We start from the raw sequence: 20371 nt of genomic DNA, 5'->3' as shown, positions 1-20371 counted from the left end.
ACATACTTTCTACACGCAAAATTGACATAAAATTTTCCAAGAAATGTCGGATATTTTTTGTCTTTCATCCAGTTCCCACAGAGGCAGTAATGGTACGTGCTAATTTCTATGACGTTGATTTAATTATAGTGTGCCACGCCCCCTCCTCATGTGGATTGATTGTGGATGAAATACAGTAACCCTATTTATAATAACCCTTCTCCCCTGTGGCACGCATCATTCCAGCTCCCGTCTCTGGACAGCTACTGGACTTCTACATTCACTCAGAACAACTGGTAGGCAGTCATCTTTTTGTTGCCGGTGTTTTGTGGGGTCTTTGGAAGTAGATACGTGAAAAGTAGGCACTAGGCTGCAACAAAAATCGTCTCAACATAGAGTATGCTAATTTAAAGTAACTATGCAGATATTCATGTTCTTTTTATTCAAATAAAATAGTGTGATTGGATTTGATCAAATTAATAACAGATATTCTCATTTGGGTCTTAACTTGTCTGCTGCTGCTTTGATATATGGAGCATTTATATATATATATATATAAAAATGCTCCATATATCAAAGCAGCAGCAGACAAGTTAAGTATATAATATATATAAAAAAAGAAAAGGCTAGTGCCAGTCATTTCAGTTTACAGTTTTCTTTAAAAATGTGATTTGAATTGTGCTTCTACAGGATGCATATTTGCATAATTCTAGCATTGACATTACCTTAACAATCTTTTTGAGGTAAAATGTGAGTAATATTGTTTGCTTCTGCATCATTGCTGCACACTATGAATACATACAAATATTGTTGTCTAGTAGATGACTTCACAAAATGTCTAACTTTCAAACTGCCAGTAAAATACAGTGTTTTATATTTATTACCAATGCCAAAATTATAGTTTTAATCACAAATACACTATGAGTTAATCTGTTAAATATAGTTTTGTTCTGTAATTAAAATTATATGTTGTTTTTCTGGGGAAAATAACTTTACATTTTGCAGTATTGATGATTTTCCACAAACAATATTGTTATCCTTTAAAGATTTTATTACAACAGTTTCTAATGTTAAATGCTTTCTAAAGACCTGTTTTTCCTATAAACTATATTTGTGGTTTATGTATGTTTATTTTGCATGAAGCATGGAGCCAAGCCTTTTGGACCACAGCATGAATCATTACTCCAGCAGCACCTACCCAGAGGACAGGACAGAGAATCCTCCCTCCTTTCTACACAACGACACATACAACTCCTCCTCCCCTCAGTCCTCCTCTCAGTCAAGTGGTGGATCCCTTATGTCTACGCTCCTACAGACAACCATAGAGAGTAAAAGAACCCTGCAGGAGAGCACCACTGCATACTACCCCCCAGACGCTCCCATGTCCAGCTCTGCCGCCACGAATCTTAACCAGGTGGACCACCACAGCAGCAGTACCACCATGGCACCTCTGTCTCCAGCCAGCCAGGCATCCACCGGGGCCAGTCCCACTAGATTCAGACTCAATGAGCCCGGGTTGACCCAGGACTGGATGCTGGTTGACAGACACCGGGCGAAGCGTGCCAGAGTGGAGAACATCATCAGAGGCATGGCAGGCTCTCCTCTCAGTGTTTATTTCACAGGTGAAGGGTTTGGTGAAGGGGAGACCACTCCAACCAGTCACCTTCAGAGTGAGACGTTGGAAAACAAGAGGAAACAGAGGGTGCCACAGCACCAGGACGTCCCCAGGACGGGGGGCGTTAGCAGGAAGAGTACGGACGAGGGACATACACTGAGGAAGCAGCTTCAGACCATGCAGACGCTCCTGGGTCAACTCCAGGCCAGGTTCATCCAGGTCTACGAGAATCAATCTGAAGAGGAGGACCACCATAGTACTTGGAACAAAGAATATGTGGAGACAAAGACATCTCCTGGTGAGGTGTTCTTGGACCCTTACAGTGAGTTTAACAATAAGACGCCTTTAGATAAAGGTCACCTGGGATGGATGAATAACAAGCAAACTGACTACCTCCACTCAAACCCAGACAACGAAGACAAACTCCTAGCAGATATTCTCAAGTATGAACTCTCCAGAGCTGTAAACTCGAGCGTTGACTCAATTTTCAAAAACACATCACATACTTTCGTCAAGTCACCACAGCTACACGTCGAGGATGGTGGAATGGTGGAAACAGACGATGAGACCGTGTTCCTCAGCTCTCGCGAGCCAGCGTCAACGTCCACCCATGTAGACAGCATGTCACGACTCCCCTCATGTTCCGAGAGTGGTATGGCCCAACAACTACCAGAGATTCAAACCGAGGCTCTATCTCTGGTTGTTCAAAAGCCTGCTTCAATGACTCGCCCATGTTCTCTAAACCTAACAGTGAAAAGGCCTCTCCATTTCCACCAGCCTCCATTCCTATACAACCACCCCACTGCTCTACAGGAAAACCACCAAGTACTGGACAACCTGAAACACAACAGCTCCCATCACGATACCTTCGGAGGGCTCCAGTGTAGACCCAGTACCATGGGTCTGTCTACCCCAGAGATAGTTGACTTACCGTGGGATCCGGTCGTAGTGAGGTCCAAGGGGACCTCCAGGCCATCCGGGAGTCCTCAGGCTCACCAACCCATGGCCACGGGGCATCATGTGCTTCTGGACAGTCTCGGTCTCCCTCACATCAAGATGGACTGTGGTAGCTTTCAGAGTATGGTGAAAAGGACCTCGTATGTGCTGAATGTATCCTTTTCAAAAGTGTTCTATTCTTTATTTTTTTATTGAAGGTGTTTTTCCACTTTATTCAGACCGTAAGGAAATGAGGTGGGGTGACAGGCAAGTGGGAGAAACCGTGTTTAACTATATAATACTACCATATACTTTACACTGAGGGAAGTCAGTGAATCTGTGATGTTATAGTTGAGTCAGTGAAATCAGTAATTTATTAACCATCATTTTACAGGGTCAGATGCCTGAAAACATATAGTCTCTTTTACAGTAATAACCTGGGGGAAGAGTTACAGGGGGAAGAGAGGGGATGAATGAGATTATTGGAAGCTGGGAATGATTAGGTGGTCATGATGGTATGAAGGCCAGATTGTGTATTTAGCCAGGACACCGGGGTTAACACCCCTACTCTTACCATAAGGGATGAATCAACATTTACAGAATGGTTACATGGAGGAAAATGGAGAGGGTCATGCTTTTTCAATTTCAGTCAAGGGGAGGGTCTAGTCTTTCTAAATGTAGTCTAGTGGAGGGTTTAGCCTATAGGCTAGTTAGAGTGGTCTCAATCACATGATCCCTAGCCTATAGGCTAGTTAGAGTGGTCTCAATCACATGATCCCTAGCCTATAGGCTAGTTAGAGTGGTCTCAATCACACGATCCCTAGCCTATAGGCTAGTTAGAGTAGTCTCAATCACACGATCCTTAGCCTATAGGCTAGTTAATGTGGTCTCAATCACATGATCCTTAGCCTATAGGCTAGTTAATGTGGTCTCAATCACATGATCCTTAGCCTATAGGCTAGTTAGAGATGTGTTTTTATGCAGCTTAACCAGTGGCTGTGCTGTGTAGGGCTACGGTAGCAGTTCAGGAGGAGAGTCAAAGGCATCTGCCTGAAAATAATGTTTGATGACTTGCCTAGTTAAATAAAGGTTAAATTAAATAAGAAGATATATATATATATATATAACAGTGTTTTGGTCCGTGATGCTTTATGCTATAAACAAGCTGTAAAATACCTGGGAAATCTTGACTACGATGCAAATGGAGATATCATTGTTTCATTTCTTTGACATTCACAGGCTGAGCTACAACCTTCTATAGCCAAGAAGACAAAAAATGTACTTTGCTTGGGAAGAAATCTAATTCTGTCACAATCAATTGATTAAGCGATTCACTTTCTGTACAAAAGAAGATGTTTAAACTCAGACAGCTTTAAGGAAAACACATGTGACCTTCTCTTGTTGGGTTAAACCACAGAAGAAGAGTAGCCAGCAGTTAAAGCTGCGTCATGAGATCTACTCTGTCTGGGGTGGAAAGGTAGGTCCTAATCTGTCTGAGGTGGAAAGGTAGGTCTACTCTGTCTGGGGTGGAAAGGTAGGCCCTACTCTGTCTGGGGTGGAAAGGTAGGCCCTACTCTGTCTGGGGTGGAAAGGTAGGTCTACTCTGTCTGGGGTGGAAAGGTAGGTCCTACTCTGTCTGGGGTGGAAAGGTAGGTCCTACTCTGTCTGGGGTGGAAAGGTAGGTCCTACTCTGTCTGGTGTGGAAAGGTAGGTCCTACTCTGTCTGGGGTGGAAAGGTAGGTCCTACTCTGTCTGGGGTGGAAAGGTAGGTCCTACTCTGTCTGGGGTGGAAAGGTAGGTCCTACTCTGTCTGGGGTGGAAAGGTAGGTCCTACTCTGTCTGGGGTGGAAAGGTAGGTCCTACTCTGTCTGGGGTGGAAAGGTAGGTCCTACTCTGTCTGGGGTGGAAAGGTAGGTCCTACTCTGTCTGGTGTGGAAAGGTAGGTCCTACTCTGTCTGGTGTGGAAAGGTAGGTCCTACTCTGTCTGAGGTGGAAAGGTAGGTCTACTCTGTCTGGGGTGGAAAGGTAGGTCTACTCTGTCTGGGGTGGAAAGGTAGGTCCTACTCTGTCTGGGGTGGAAAGGTAGGTCCTACTCTGTCTGGGGTGGAAAGGTAGGACTACTCTGTCTGGGGTGGAAAGGTAGGACTACTCTGTCTGGGGTGGAAAGGTAGGTCTACTCTGTCTGGGGTGGAAAGGTAGGCCTACTCTGTCTGGGGTGTAAAGGTAGGTCTACTCTGTCTGGGGTGGAAAGGTAGGCCCTACTCTGTCTGGGGTGGAAAGGTAGGTCTACTCTGTCTGGGGTGGAAAGGTAGGTCCTACTCTGTCTGGGGTGGAAAGGTAGGTCCTACTCTGTCTGGGGTGGAAAGGTCTACTCTGTCTGGGGTGGAAAGGTAGGTCTACTCTGTCTGGGGTGGAAAGGTAGGACTACTCTGTCTGGGGTGGAAAGGTAGGTCCTACTCTGTCTAGGGTGGAAAGGTAGGTCCTACTCTGTCTGGGGTGGAAAGGTAGGTCTACTCTGTCTGGGGTGGAAAGGTAGGTCCTACTCTGTCTGGGGTGGAAAGGTAGGTCCTACTCTGTCTGGGGTGGAAAGGTAGGTCCTACTCTGTCTGGTGTGGAAAGGTAGGCCCTACTCTGTCTGGGGTGGAAAGGTAGGTCTACTCTGTCTGGGGTGGAAAGGTAGGTCCTACTCTGTCTGGGGTGGAAAGGTAGGTCCTACTCTGTCTGGGGTGGAAAGGTAGGTCCTACTCTGTCTGGGGTGGAAAGGTAGGTCCTACTCTGTCTGGTGTGGAAAGGTAGGTCCTACTCTGTCTGGGGTGGAAAGGTAGGTCCTACTCTGTCTGGGGTGGAAAGGTAGGTCCTACTCTGTCTGGGGTGGAAAGGTAGGTCCTACTCTGTCTGGGGTGGAAAGGTAGGTCCTACTCTGTCTGGGGTGGAAAGGTAGGTCCTACTCTGTCTGGGGTGGAAAGGTAGGTCCTACTCTGTCTGGGGTGGAAAGGTAGGTCCTACTCTGTCTGGGGTGGAAAGGTAGGTCCTACTCTGTCTGGTGTGGAAAGGTAGGTCCTACTCTGTCTGGGGTGGAAAGGTAGGTCCTACTCTGTCTGGGGTGGAAAGGTAGGTCCTACTCTGTCTGGGGTGGAAAGGTAGGTCCTACTCTGTCTGGGGTGGAAAGGTAGGTCCTACTCTGTCTGGGGTGGAAAGGTAGGTCCTACTCTGTCTGGGGTGGAAAGGTAGGTCCTACTCTGTCTGGTGTGGAAAGGTAGGTCCTACTCTGTCTGGTGTGGAAAGGTAGGTCTACTCTGTCTGGGGTGGAAAGGTAGGTCTACTCTGTCTGGGGTGGAAAGGTAGGACTACTCTGTCTGGGGTGGAAAGGTAGGACTACTCTGTCTGGGGTGGAAAGGTAGGTCCTACTCTGTCTGGGTGGAAAGGTAGGTCCTACTCTGTCTGGGGTGGAAAGGTAGGTCCTACTCTGTCTGGGGTGGAAAGGTAGGTCTACTCTGTCTGGGGTGGAAAGGTAGGCCTACTCTGTCTGGGGTGGAAAGGTAGGCCTACTCTGTCTGGGGTGGAAAGGTAGGTCCTACTCTGTCTGGGGTGGAAAGGTAGGTCCTACTCTGTCTGGGGTGGAAAGGTAGGACTACTCTGTCTGGGGTGGAAAGGTAGGCCTAACTTTTGAAAGTACCATGCTCAGATTTCTAATGACATCTCAGATGTAATTATTTGCAAACAGGGACAGTTTCATTGCAAACAACACACACTGATTTTACATTGGAGCAATATGAAACGGTGAAAACATAGGCCTACTCTGTCCATCTCCCTGTCATTTGTGTGGTATTAACAATATTCTGCTAATATGTAAATCAAATCAAAGTATATTTTTGTCACGTGTGCTGAATACAACAGGTGTAGGTAGACCTTACAGTGAAATGCTTACTTACAGACTCTAACCAATAGTGCAAAAAAGGTATTAGGTGAACAATAGGTAGGTAAAGAAATAAAACAACAGTAAAAAGACAGGCTACATACAGTAGAGAGGCTATAAAAGTAGCGAGGCTACATACAGACACTGGTTAGTCAGGCTGATTGAGGTAGTATGTACATGTAGATATGGTTAAAGTGACCATGCATATATGATGAACAGAGAGTAGCAGTAGCGTAAAAAGAGGGGTTGGGGGGGAGGGCACACAATGCAAATAGTCCGGGTAGCCATTTGATTACCTGTTCAGGAGTCTTATGGCTTGGGGGTAAAAACTGTTGAGAAGCCTTTTTGTCCTAGACTTGGCACTCCAGACCGCTTGCCATGCGGTAGAAGAGAGAACAGTCTATGTCTGGGTTGGCTGGGGTCTTTGACAGTTTTTAGGGCCTTCCTCTGACACCGCCTGGTGTAGAGGTCCTGGATGGCAGGCAGCTTAGCCCCAGTGATGTACTGGGCCGTACGCACTACCCTCTGTAGTGCCTTGCGGTCAGAGGCCGAGCAGTTGCCATACCAGGCAGTGATGCAACCAGTTAGGATGCTCTCGATGTTGCAGCTGTAGAACCTTTTGAGCATCTCAGGACCCATGCCAAATCTTTTTAGTTTCCTGAGGGGGAATAGGCTTTGTCATGCCCTCTTCACAACTGTCTTGGTGTGTTTGGACCATTCTAGTTTGTTGTTGATGTGGCCACCAAGGAACTTGAAGCTCTCAACCTGCTCCACTACAGCCCTGTCGATGAGAATGGAGGCGTGCTCGGTCCTCCTTTTCCTGTAGTCCACAATAATCTCCTTAGTCTTGGTTACGTTGAGGGATAGGTTGTTATTCTGGCACCACCCGGCCAGGTCTCTGACTTCCTCCCTATTGGCTGTCTCGTCGTTGTTGGTGATCAGGCCTACCACTGTTGTGTCATCTGCAAACTTAATGATGGTGTTGGAGTCATGCCTGGCCATGCAGTCTTGGGTGAACAGGGAGTATGGAGAATGCCGGGTGTTTGGAGAATGTCTTGTGCGTCTTGTTTGTTGAAGAAAAAATCTTAGTCTAATCCGAGGTGAGTGATCGCTGACCTGATATCCAGAAGCTCTTTTTTTGCCGTAAGATACGTTGGCAGAAATATTATGTACAAAATAAGTTACAAATAATGTGAAAACCCCCACATAATAGCACAAATGGTTGGGTGCCCGTAAAACTGCTGTCATTTCTTCCGGCGCCATTTTGTAAAATGACTATCATGAAATGTTTTATAAAAGGTAAAACAAATTTGGACCTGCAAATACGATGATAGATTCATTCTTTTAGATTCATGCAATGCTTTTTACTATGAAAGGAGATCTTTCCACCCCTGCTCTTGTCCACGGTGGTCTGTGAACCCACGACCTTCTGGCCCGCAGCCCGGTGTGCTATCAACATTCCTGTGTTGCCATGTAATGCTGACAGGAAGAAGAACAGTTTCTAAAACTGCATATCTAAGGCTCTGGTCTGTCAAAGAGGTGAGGGTAAAGGGTAGACATGTTCTCTGCTATCCAAATGATATATATATTTTTTTAAGTGACCCCCCCTATAACAATTAAAACAGTCATGGAGGGTTTAGGTCAAATATATTTTGCTGAAAGGAAGGCCATTCATTTTCATTTCACGTACAGTGGGGAGAACAAGTATTTGATACACTGCCGATTTTGCAGGTTTTCCTACTTACAAAGCATGTAGAGGTCTGTCATTTTTATCATAGGTACACTTCAACTGTGAGAGACGGAATCTAAAACAAAAATCCAGAAAATTACATTGTATGATTTTTAAGTAATTAATTTGCATTTTATTGCATGACATAAGTATTTGATCACCTACCAACCAGTAAGAATTCCGGCTCTCACAGACCTGTTAGTTTTTCTTTAAGAAGCCCTCCTGTTCTCCACTCATTACCTGTATTAACTGCAACTGTTTGAACTCGTTACCTGTATAAAAGACACCTGTCCACACACTCAATCAAACAGACTCCAACCTCTCCACAATGGCCAAGACCAGAGAGCTGTGTAAGGACATCAGGGATAAATTGTAGACCTGTACAAGGCTGGGATGGGCTACAGGACAATAGGCAAGCAGCTTGGTGAGAAGGCAACAACTGTTGGCACAATTATTAGAAAATGGAAGAAGTTCAAGATGACGGTCAATCACCCTCGGTCTGGGGCTCCATGCAAGATCTCACCTCGTGGGGCATCAATGATCATGAGGAATGTGAGGGATCAGCCCAGAACTACACGGCAGGACCTGGTCAATGACCTGAAGAGAGCTGGGACCACAGTCTCAAAGAAAACCATTAGTAACACACTACGCCGTCATGGATTAAAATCCTGCAGCGCACGCAAGGTCCCCCTGCTCAAGCCAGCGCATGTCCAGGCCCGTCTGAAGTTTGCCAATGACCATCTGGATGATCCAGAGGAGGAATGGGAGAAGGTCATGTGGTCTGATGAGACAAAAATAGAGCTTTTTGGTCTAAACTCCACTCGCCGTGTTTGGAGGAAGAAGAAGGATGAGTACAACCCCAAGAACACCATCCCAACCGTGAAGCATGGAGGTGGAAACATCATTCTTTGGGGATGCTTTTCTGCAAAGGGGACAGGACGACTGCACCGTATTGAGGGGAGGATGGATGGGGCCATGTATCGCGAGATCTTGACCAACAACCTCCTTCCCTCAGTAAGAGCATTGAAGATGGGTCGTGGCTGGGTCTTCCAACATGACAACGACCCGAAACACACAGCCAGGGCAACTAAGGAGTGGCTCCGTAAGAAGCATCTCAAGGTCCTGGAGTGGCCTAGCCAGTCTCCAGACCTGAACCCAATAGAAAATCTTTGGAGGGAGCCGAAAGTCCGTATTGCCCAGCGACAGCCCCGAAACCTGAAGGATCTGGAGAAGGTCTGTATGGAGGAGTGGGCCAAAATCCCTGCTGCAGTGTGTGCAAACCTGGTCAAGAACTACAGGAAACGTATGATCTCTGTAATTGCAAACTAAGGTTTCTGTACCAAATATTAAGTTCTGCTTTTCTGATGTATCAAATACTTATGTCATGCAATAAAATGCAAATTAATTACTTAAAAATCATACAATGTGATTTTCTGGATTTTTGTTTTAGATTCCTTCTCTCAGAGTTGAAGTGTACCTATGATAAAAATTACAGACCTCTACATGCTTTGTAAGTAGGAAAACCTGCAAAATCGGCAGTGTATCAAATACTTGTTCTCCCCACTGTAGGTCCGTTCACTCCCTAATTGCAATGGGACCTGTAGTGACCACAGAGAGTCAGGACAGCCGTTTTAACGTCCCATCCGAAAGACGGCACCCTACACAGGGCAATGTCCCCCGCACTGCCCTGTGGTATTGGGATGTCCTTATAGACCAGAGGGAACAGTAACCCCCTACTGGACCTCCAACACCACTTACAGCAACACCTGGTCTCCCATCCAGGGACCAACCTAGTGGGATGCAGGGTGGAATGCTGCTGGCATAGAATATTAGTTATAGTCAGTAATATTAGAGTTATAGTCAGTAATATTAGAGTTATAGTCAGTAATATTAGAGTTATAGTCAGTAATATTAGAGTTATAGTCAGTAATATTAGAGTTATAGTCAGTAATATTAGAGTTAGTCAGTAATATTAGTTAGTCAGTAATATTAGAGTTATAGTCAGTAATATTAGAGTTATAGTCAGTAATATTAGAGTTATAGTCAGTAATATTAGAGTTATAGTCAGTAATATTAGAGTTATAGTCAGTAATATTAGAGTTATAGTCAGTAATATTAGAGTTATAGTCAGTAATATTAGAGTTAGTCAGTAATATTAGTTAGTCAGTAATATTAGTTAGTCAGTAATATTAGAGTTATAGTCAGTAATATTAGAGTTATAGTCAGTAATATTAGAGTTATAGTCAGTAATATCAGAGTTATAGTCAGTAATATTAGAGTTATAGTCAGTAATATTAGTTAGTCAGTGAATTAGTAAAATCAGTGTTATATGTTGTGGTCATGAACTGTGTTTTTTTAAATGCATGGCATTTCCACCCAAGAGATTCTTTGGTAGGCTTTCTTTAGTGAGGCATCTGGCTTCTGATATAGTACAACTCATATCAATAATACCGTGTCTAAGAAAGCTTCTTGCCTGTCTTTGAGGTTTAGCGAAGTGTCTCATAATAATAACCTTCCTCTGCCCACAAGGATAATCCATAAACAAATATCCAATGTTCTTCTTCTCTTTCCAGGAGAACAATATCTATGAGGCATTAGGAGCCGTAGGATGCATTTCAAGGAGAATTTGCCCTTTTGATCTTGTGATCTCTACTCCTAAGGAAATTGCCTCTACTATCTGAGTGTAGTCTAATGATTGCAGAACAGAGGAAAAACATTGATGTAAAAGAATAGCTGTCTTAAGAATTGTCAGGATTCAGGAACCCGAAAGCTTGTTTTCAAAGGAAGTCTATGCTTCGGGTATAATGAAGTGTAGCAATATAGTGAAAACCTATTTTGTGATGAAAACAATCAAAAGGGTACAGGACATGATTCACTCTAGGAATACAATATATATTTCATCCATTCATATTCTGATGTATGCATGGTTCGAGTACATTGTGTTAGCTACATAACCTGACATGGTCTGAGCACACAGCACCTGAATGTGTTAGCTTCATCCCCCCCCCCATTTTTTAATTGAACCTTTATTTAACAAGGCAAGCCAGTTAAGAACAAATTCTTATTTACAATGACGGCCTACCCCGGACGACGCTGGGCCAATTGTGCGCCGCCCTATGGGACTCCCAATCACGGCCGGATGTGATGCAGCCTGGATTTGAACCAGGGACTCTTGCACTGAGATGCAGTGCCTTAGACCGCTGTGCCTTAGACCACTGTGCAAGTCGGGAGCCCCAAATTCATAATCTGCCGTGTAGGAGGGTCGGTCCACACAGCACCTGAATGTGTTAAGCTCCATAACCTGACATGTAGGAGGGTCTGACCACACAGCACCTGAATGTGTTAAGCTCCATAACCTGATCTGTAGGAAGGTCTGACCACACAGCACCTAAAGAAAGCCAAGCTGATGTTCTTCTACACTCGCTACCCTAGTTCCAACGTACTCAAAACCTTTTTCTCCGATGTCCAGGTATTTTTTTTAAAGTATCTTGTTAATGAATGACCTATCCTATGGCGTGTTCTACTGGTAGAGTGAATGCCTGAATGGGCAAACCAATGTTGAGATAAAAATCCCCTCATTGAAAACAATCACTGAACACATAACTGTGGGCAATTTGCTTTTATTCAAATAGTTCATACATGATTTATTGACAAAGACAGTCGAAACAGTGGGATGACCAACACACACAAACACACACCCACCAACTAAATAAAACGCTACAAAATGAAATAACAAAAAAGCATCACTAACTCAGAATGTACTTACCCAAACTGTTTTGTGTCTTTGTGTCCCCGTACAGCTCACTCGCTGCATCACGTCCCAGCTGATTAAATGGTTCAGCAACTTCAGAGAGTTCTACTATATTCAGATGGAGAAGTTTGCCCGTCAGGCCCGAGTGGAAGGGGTTAACAGTGTGAAGGATGTAGCAGTGAGGAGAGACTCAGAGCTCTTCAGAGCCCTCAACATGCACTACAACAAGGCCAATGACTTTCAGGTAGGCTAAAAACATCTCGTTGTGTATTCAAATAGAATCTCGCTCGTGTCGTCATTTAGCCTCACGTGACCATCCTGATGTAGCGAGTTTACATTCTGTTTTGCTAAGTGGATTTACACCGATTTAAAAAAAGAAAGAAAAGCGGAACAGAATGTAAGATCAGGATGGTCGTAAGAGGCTAGTATTCATTGTGCTGCTCATGTCTTCACCTCTCTAATGTATTTATAGAATGCATATCTTCACCAATAAATACATTTTAAGTTTGCTCAGGTGGATCAGACAGTCAATCTGATCAAAGTATAAAATGGTATGCATAATGCATTGTTTATGGGTGGTTGGCATGTACAACAGGTATGTTAGTGGAAGTCTGCCAGTACAACAGGTATGTTAGTGGAAGTCTGCCAGTACAACAGGTATGTTAGTGGAAGTCTGCCAGTACAACAGGTATGTTAGTGGAAGTCTGCCAGTACAACAGGTATGTTAGTGGAAGTCTGCCAGTACAACAGGTATGTTAGTGGAAGTCTGCCAGTACAACAGGTATGTTAGTGGAAGTCTGCCAGTACAACAGGTATGTTAATGGAAGTCTGCCAGTAAAACAGGTATGTTAGTGGAAGTCTGCCAGTACAACAGGTATGTTAGTGGAAGTCTGCCAGTACAACAGGTATGTTAGTAGAAGTCTGCCAGTACAACAGGTATGTTAGTAGAAGTCTGCCAGTACAACAGGTATGTTAGTGGAAGTCTGCCAGTACAACAGGTATGTTAGTGGAAGTCTGCCAGTACAACAGGTATGTTAGTGGAAGTCTGCCAGTACAACAGGTATGTTAGTAGAAGTCTGCCAGTACAACAGGTATGTTAGTAGAAGTCTGCCAGTACAACAGGTATGTTAGTAGAAGTCTGCCAGTACAACAGGTATGTTAGTGGAAGTCTGCCAGTACAACAGGTATGTTAGTGGAAGTCTGCCAGTACAACAGGTATGTTAGTGGAAGTCTGCCAGTACAACAGGTATGTTAGTGGAAGTCTGCCAGTACAACAGGTATGTTAGTAGAAGTCTGCCAGTACAACAGGTATGTTAGTGGAAGTCTGCCAGTACAACAGGTATGTTAGTGGAAGTCTGCCAGTACAACAGGTATGTTAGTAGAAGTCTGCCAGTACAACAGGTATGTTAGTGGAAGTCTGCCAGTACAACAGGTATGTTAGTGGAAGTCTGCCAGTACAACAGGTATGTTAGTGGAAGTCTGCCAGTACAACAGGTATGTTAGTGGAAGTCTGCCAGTACAACAGGCATGTTAGTAGAAGTCTGCCAGCACAACAGGCATGTTAGTGGAAGTCTGCCAGTACAACAGGTATGTTAGTGGAAGTCTGCCAGTACAACAGGTATGTTAGTAGAAGTCTGCCAGTACAACAGGTATGTTAGTGGAAGTCTGCCAGTACAACAGGTATGTTAGTGGAAGTCTGCCAGTACAACAGGTATGTTAGTGGAAGTCTGCCAGTACAACAGGTATGTTAGTGGAAGTCTGCCAGTACAACAGGTATGTTAGTGGAAGTCTGCCAGTACAACAGGTATGTTAGTGGAAGTCTGCCAGTACAACAGGTATGTTAGTAGAAGTCTGCCAGTACAACAGGTATGTTAGTGGAAGTCTGCCAGTACAACAGGTATGTTAGTGGAAGTCTGCCAGTACAACAGGTATGTTAGTAGAAGTCTGCCAGTACAACAGGTATGTTAGTGGAAGTCTGCCAGTACAACAGGTATGTTAGTGGAAGTCTGCCAGTACAACAGGTATGTTAGTGGAAGTCTGCCAGTACAACAGGTATGTTAGTGGAAGTCTGCCAGTACAACAGGTATGTTAGTAGAAGTCTGCCAGTACAACAGGTATGTTAGTGGAAGTCTGCCAGTACAACAGATACACGGCACTATATGGACAGATCTTCAAATTAGTGGATTCGGTTATTTCAGCCATACCCGTTGCTGACAGGTGTATACAATCGAACACACAGCCATGCAATCTCCATAGACAAACATTGGCAGTAGAATGGCCTTACTGAAGAGCTCAGTGACATTCAATGTGGCACCGTCATAGGATGTCACCTTTCTAACAAATCAGATTGTCAAATTTCGGCCCTGCTAGAGCTTCCTCGGTCAACTGTAAGTGCTGTTATAGTGAAGTTGAAACGTCTAGGAGCAACAACGGCTCAGCCGCAAAGTGGTAGGCCACCAAAGCTCACAGAAAGGGACCGCCAAGTGCTGAAGCGCGTAAAAATCGTCTGTCCTCGGTTGCAACACTCACTGAGTTCCAAACTGCCTCTGGAAGCAACGTCATTACTAGAACGGTTTGTCGGGAGCTTCATGAAATGGGTTTCCATGGCCGAGCAGCTGCACACAAGCCTAAGATCACCATGTGCAATGCCAACCGTCGGCTGGAGTGGTGTAAAGCTCGTTGCCATTGGACTCTGGAACAGTGGAAATAGATTATGTGGAGTGATGAATCACACTTCACCATCTGGCAGTCTGACGGTCAAATCTGGGTTTGGTGGATGCCAGGAGAACGTTACCTGCACGAATGCATAGTGCCAACTGTAATGTTTGGTGGAGGAGGAACAATGGTCTGGGGCTGTTTTTTATGGTTCAGGCCCCTTAGTTCCAGTGAAGGTAAATCTTAACACTACCGAATACAATGACATTCTAGATGATTCTGTGCTTCCAACTTTATGGGAACAGTTTGAGGAAGGCCCTTTCCTGTTTCAGCATGACAATTCCCCCATGTACAAAGCGAGGTCCATATAGAAATGGTTTGTCAACATCGGTGTGGAAGAACTTGACTAGCCTGCAAAGAGCCCTGACCTCAAGCTCGTCCAACACCTTTGGGATGAATTGGAACGCTGAACGCCAGGCCTAATCGCCCAACCACAGTCCCTGACCTCACCAATACTCTTGTGGCTGAATGGAAGCAAGTCTCCGCAGCAATGTTCCAACATCTAGTGCAAAGCCTTCCCAGAAGAGTGGAGGCTGTTATAGCAGCAACGGGGGGGGGGGGGGGGGGGGGGACCAACTCCATATTAATACCCATGATTTCGGAATGAGATGTTTGACAACCAGGTGTCCACATACTTTTGGTCATGTAGTGTACTGTATTTTAGTGGAAGTCCAAACACATAGATTTTTGTTTGAGCATTATATTTGTACACATCTATAAAGATCAATGCAGTATGGTGAGTTGGTGAATACACACAAATAAAAAATAAAAAACTTTTGTTTGTTTATAAAGATGCGTTATAAAAAGGTTTTGTTTTGAAAGTCACAAGCCAAAAACGGGGCCCCGAATCAAAATAGCCCCATAACATCAAAGATCCACCACCATACCTACATACAAAATACTACAGTTTACTATAGAATTATATTGTATTCTGTAGTATACTATTGTATACTATACTACTCTAGTATCCCTTGATCATGTAGTGCTTACTGTATAATTGTGTAGTATACTGTAATATGTTATACTCCAAACTGTAGTATACCTCGGTCATGTAGTACTTACTATAGCATTTGGTAGTATACTGTACGCCAAATTGTATCAATATGCTAATATTAATTTGCATATGCCCTGCCCATTCCCCTCCCCCATATCCCAATTTGTGCCCCACCCATGAGTAAGAAACCTGCATGCCAAGTATAGTCTATATATTGTGTTCCCTACAGGCTAGAGAAATTAGTAGAAGCTATGAACTGAGCTGGTCAGACTCCAGTCCAACTTATAGGTTTTGGACAATTTGCTCTTTAAATATTTGTCCAGTAGATTTCCTCAAGGACAAAGCCTTATAAAAACTAGAAAAGTAAGATAAAACAAAAATACCATGGTAAATACTACAGGCTACTGCAGTAATGTTCACATAAATACCATGGTGAATACTACAGGCTACTGCAGTAATGTTCACATAAATACCATGGTAAATACTACAGGCTACTGCAGTAATGTTCACATAAATACCATGGTGAATACTACAGGCTACTGCAGTAATGTTCACATAAATACCATGGTAAATACTACAGGCTACTGCAGTAATGTTCACATAAATACCATGGTGAATACTACAGGCTACTGCAGTAATGTTCGCAACAATACCATGGTGAATACTACAGGCTACTGCAGTAATGTTCACATAAATACTGCAGTAAATGTTCACAAAAATACTACAGTATATACTAGTCTACTGCAGTAGTTCACAAAAATACTACAGTGAATACTACATTATACTACAATCATATCAACAAAAACACCATAGAGTAAATACCACAGTATTCAGTGTAGTGTTTTTTGTGCAAACAAAAACAGTAGCACTTTTTTCCCCTATGGGTATTTTACAGTAGGCATGGGGTTCTTTTCTTCAAATGCATCATTCTTTCAACAACAAAACCAAACACTGATGTGCGTGGCCAAAGAGCTCTATTGTCATCTGACAATAACACCGGTTCCAATCCAAGTGCCAATGCCGTTTAGCGAACTCCAGGTATTTTTTATTTTTTTTTACATTTGTTGGATGATATTACACTAGAATGATGCAGAAAATAACCTAAAATTTGATGGTGTATCTTTTGAAGTTATGGGGCTATTTTGCTTCCAATGGTCCTGGGGCCTTTGTTAAGGTCAACAGCATCATGAACTTCACCCACTACCAGGATAATTTAGCCCAAAACCTGGTTGCCTCTGCTAGAAGACTGAAACTTGGCTGCAAGTGGATATTCCAGCAAGACAACAACCCCAAACACACATCAAAATTCACAAAGAAATGGTTAATTGACCACAAAAAAAAAATCACAATTTTGCACCGAAAACCGGTGGTTTGAATCCAAGAGGACAGTCCATAAGCGCAGAATATGAATATCAAGGGTCTGGATTCTGTATGGAGGAATGATGTCAGATCCTTTCCACTGTGTTCTAGAATCTCATAAAACATTGTAGAAAAATGCTCAGTGCCATTATCCTCACAAGGTGAGGTATTGAAAACAGGGGTACCAATATTCACCCACCCCATCTTTTAGATAATTTGTTGTAAATCTCTTTCTGTGCTAAAATATCACATTTTTTATTGTACAATCGCTCAGCATTTGTATTATTTATTTGCAATTTTTTGTTGTTGTAGTTGCTAATCTTTATCTCGGGTGCCAATAATTTTGGGCCTGATGTACAACGTTCGTTCAGAGGGGTAGAGTTGGAGAGTTCATTACTTTTGTTGTTGTTGCATATTCTGTCAGATGTCTTGCTTGCTAAAGCTGGTTGGAGACTAGAATACTTTTCATTAGTCCATCAACAAGAGACTGAAATGTTTATTCTGCTCTGTAAACCTTCAAACAAGCCTGCTGCCAGCCTGTTTACTTACCCCAAGCATTGTGATCTCCTCTCTCAGGCCACTGAGCACATGACACAACACGTCATTTAGAACAAGAGATGGTGCCAAAGATCCACAGAAAGGAATACATTTCCTGCTGAAGAAATATCCATTTATTTTGGCATAAAAAGCATGTATAACTTACCTTACCATCAACATGTCTGACAAAAGTGACAGAATTACATTGTATATCAGAAAATGTTCCAAATGCTACCCAGACGTCATCATACAGTCCTTGGTCTGTATAGGTTAGCGCTGTAATGTTGATCTCAGGGATGGTCAGTCATTGCATCTATAGCTCTGTCTATACATTTGCAAGTGGTTACATTTCTCGAGCCCCGTCATCTTTTTATCCAAAATGGTTGCGGCTTCGTTTGAATTGCAGATTGCCCTTTTGAAATCTAACCGATTGTGCCTTTTTATCCACAGGTCCCTGACAGGTTTCTTGAGGTGGCTGAGATCACACTACAGGAGTTTTACATAGCCATCACTCTGGCCAGAGACTCAGACCCATCATGGAAGAAAGTAATCTATAAGGTCATCTGTAAACTGGACAGTGACGTACCAGCTGAATTCAAAGCCCCCTTCACAACATAGAGCCAGACAGAGAGGAGTTTAACCCAGGATGATTGGCGCTGTATTAAAAAAAAAAAACTATTTCGCTGCATGTCCCACTGTACTTATGCATCCGTCAAAAAGCTCACCTCACAACATAGACCTCCACGATTCCTCTCCTCCTTTAAAAAAAAAATAATAAATATGAGGGAAGAGGAAACTTGTAAACAAATGCACGGGTAAGAAAAGACTCCTACAGTCAGAGAGGTGTGTTTAAATCCTTTATGTATAAATATTTCCCCTCATGGGACTTTCTTTGTGCCAGAGGCCTCTACTGAATATGTGTGTCACTATCAATGTTGACAGTTCTGGATAAAAGCATCTGCAAAATACTATAGTAACTGCAGTAGCCCTACAACTAAATACCATATTAACTGCAGTAGACCTACAACTAAATACCATATTAACTGCAGTAGACCTACAACTAAATACCATATTAACTGCAGTAGACCTACAGCTAAATAGCATATTAACTGCAGTAGCCCTACAGCTAAATAGCATATTAACTGCAGTCGACCTACAGCTAAATACCATATTAACTGCAGTAGCCCTACAGCTAAATAATATATTAACTGCATTAGCCCTACAGCTAAATACCATATTAACTGCAGTAGGCATACAGCTAAATACCATATTAACTGCAGTAGCCCTACAGCTAAAATACCATTGTAACTGCAGTAGCCCTACAGCTAAAATACCATTGTAACTGCAGTAGACCTACAGCTAAATAGCTTATTAACTGCAGTAGACCTACAGCTAAATAGCATATTAACTGCAGTCGACCTATAGCTAAATACCATATTAACTGCAGTAGACCTACAGCTAAATAGCATATTAACTGCAGTCGACCTACAGCTAAATACCATAGTAACTGCAGTCTGGTCTTCCGCAGCATGCCACAAACAGAAAGATCTGCCATGTGCGAGTGGCTGTAGTTGTGTGAATCTCTGGGCAAATTACATTTCTGTTCGACAGACATGTGAATCAAAATGAAATTGGCCTGTCGAGCAGACAGCCTTATCAACCAGTATGTCATTAAAACAGGCATAATGAATTGTACAATGTGTATTGTTTTGCTATATCAACACGATTAACAATACAAGAGGCCTTGGTTCATGTTTCTTTTTTAATACATACAATTGAAATAAGCATTTCGCAGGCATATTAAGTAGTTGCAGTATGTTGGGATTATTTGATTAGATAAATGTTCTCCAACTTTCAAGAGGACAGAAGGCAGACTGTGGCAAAGGAAAAGACACAGAGACAAAAAAAAGCCACAAGAACAATATTCTTTAATATTAAAGCACGTATGGTCTTAAGGAAACAAGTGAGCATTTTTTTCTTCTTCTTTCTACTCAAGACAATATTTTTTTTTGTAAAAACATAAATTGTTGCAATTGATGTGACATGTATACAGTCACGGCCAAAAGGTTTGAGAATGACACAAATATACATTTTCACAAAGTCTGCTGCCTCAGTTTGTATGATGGCAATTTGCATATACTCCAGAATGTTATGAAGAGTGGTCAGATGAATTGCAAAGTCCCTCTTTGCCATGCAAATGAACTTAATCCCCCAAAAACATTTCCACTGGATTTCAGCCCTGCCACAAAAGGACCAGCTGACATCATGTCAGTGATTCTCTCGTTAACACAGGTGTGAGTGTTGATGAGGACAAGGCTGGAGATCACTCTGTCATGCTGATTAAGTTCGAATAACAGACTGGAAGCTTCAAAAAGTGGGTGGTGCTTGGAATCATTGTTCTTCCTCTGTCAACCATGGTTACCTGCAAGGAAACACGTGCCGTCATCATTGCTTTGCACAAAAAGGGCTTCACAGGCAAGGATATTGCTGCCAGTAAGATTGTATCTAAATAAACCATTTATCAGATCATCAAGAACTTCAAGAAGAGCGGTTCAATTCTTGTGAAGAAGGCTTCAGGGCACCCAAGAAAGTCCAGCAAGCGTCAGGACCCTCTCCTAAAGTTGATTCAGCTGCGGGATCGGGGCACCACCAGTACAGAGCTTGCTCAGGAATGGCAGCAGGCAGGTGCGAGTGCATCTGCACGCACAATGAGGCAAAGACTTTTGGAGGATGGCCTGGGGTCAAGAAGGGCAGCAAAGAAGCCACTTCTCTCCAGGAAAAACATCAGGGACAGACTGATATTCTGCAAAGGGCACAGGGATTGGACAGCTGAGGACTGG

General features: G+C 43.3%; 1 protein-coding gene across 1 annotated transcript; it reads left to right on the top strand.

The window, feature by feature from the left end:
• Nucleotides 1-179: 179 nt before the first annotated feature.
• On the top strand, nucleotides 180-19226 carry LOC139555950 (prospero homeobox protein 1-like). The gene is made up of 5 exons (XM_071369359.1): nucleotides 180-275; nucleotides 1123-2704; nucleotides 11543-11644; nucleotides 11976-12170; nucleotides 17982-19226. The coding sequence occupies exons 2-5, from the start codon at nucleotides 1124-1126 to the stop codon at nucleotides 18147-18149; spliced, it is 2046 nt and encodes a 681-aa protein (XP_071225460.1). The 5' UTR covers nucleotides 180-275; nucleotide 1123; the 3' UTR covers nucleotides 18150-19226.
• The last annotated feature ends 1145 nt before the right edge of the window (nucleotides 19227-20371 follow it).

This window comes from Salvelinus alpinus, chromosome 27 (assembly GCF_045679555.1).
Source record: "Salvelinus alpinus chromosome 27, SLU_Salpinus.1, whole genome shotgun sequence".
Classification (NCBI taxonomy): Eukaryota; Metazoa; Chordata; class Actinopteri; order Salmoniformes; family Salmonidae; genus Salvelinus; species Salvelinus alpinus.
The sequence above is the reverse complement of the archived record's forward strand: the minus strand, read 5'-3'. Positions and strand labels throughout refer to the sequence as shown.

Bases quoted from the DNA above. Each gene is read 5' to 3' on its own strand.
- LOC139555950 (XM_071369359.1), top strand. From the start codon at position 1,124: ATGGAGCCAAGCCTTTTGGACCACAGCATGAATCATTACTCCAGCAGC. The intron at 2,705-11,542 runs GTATCCTTTTCA...CCTGATCTGTAG, and splicing joins GGACCTCGTATGTGCTGAAT to GAAGGTCTGACCACACAGCA. The intron at 12,171-17,981 runs GTAGGCTAAAAA...TTTTATCCACAG, and splicing joins ACAAGGCCAATGACTTTCAG to GTCCCTGACAGGTTTCTTGA.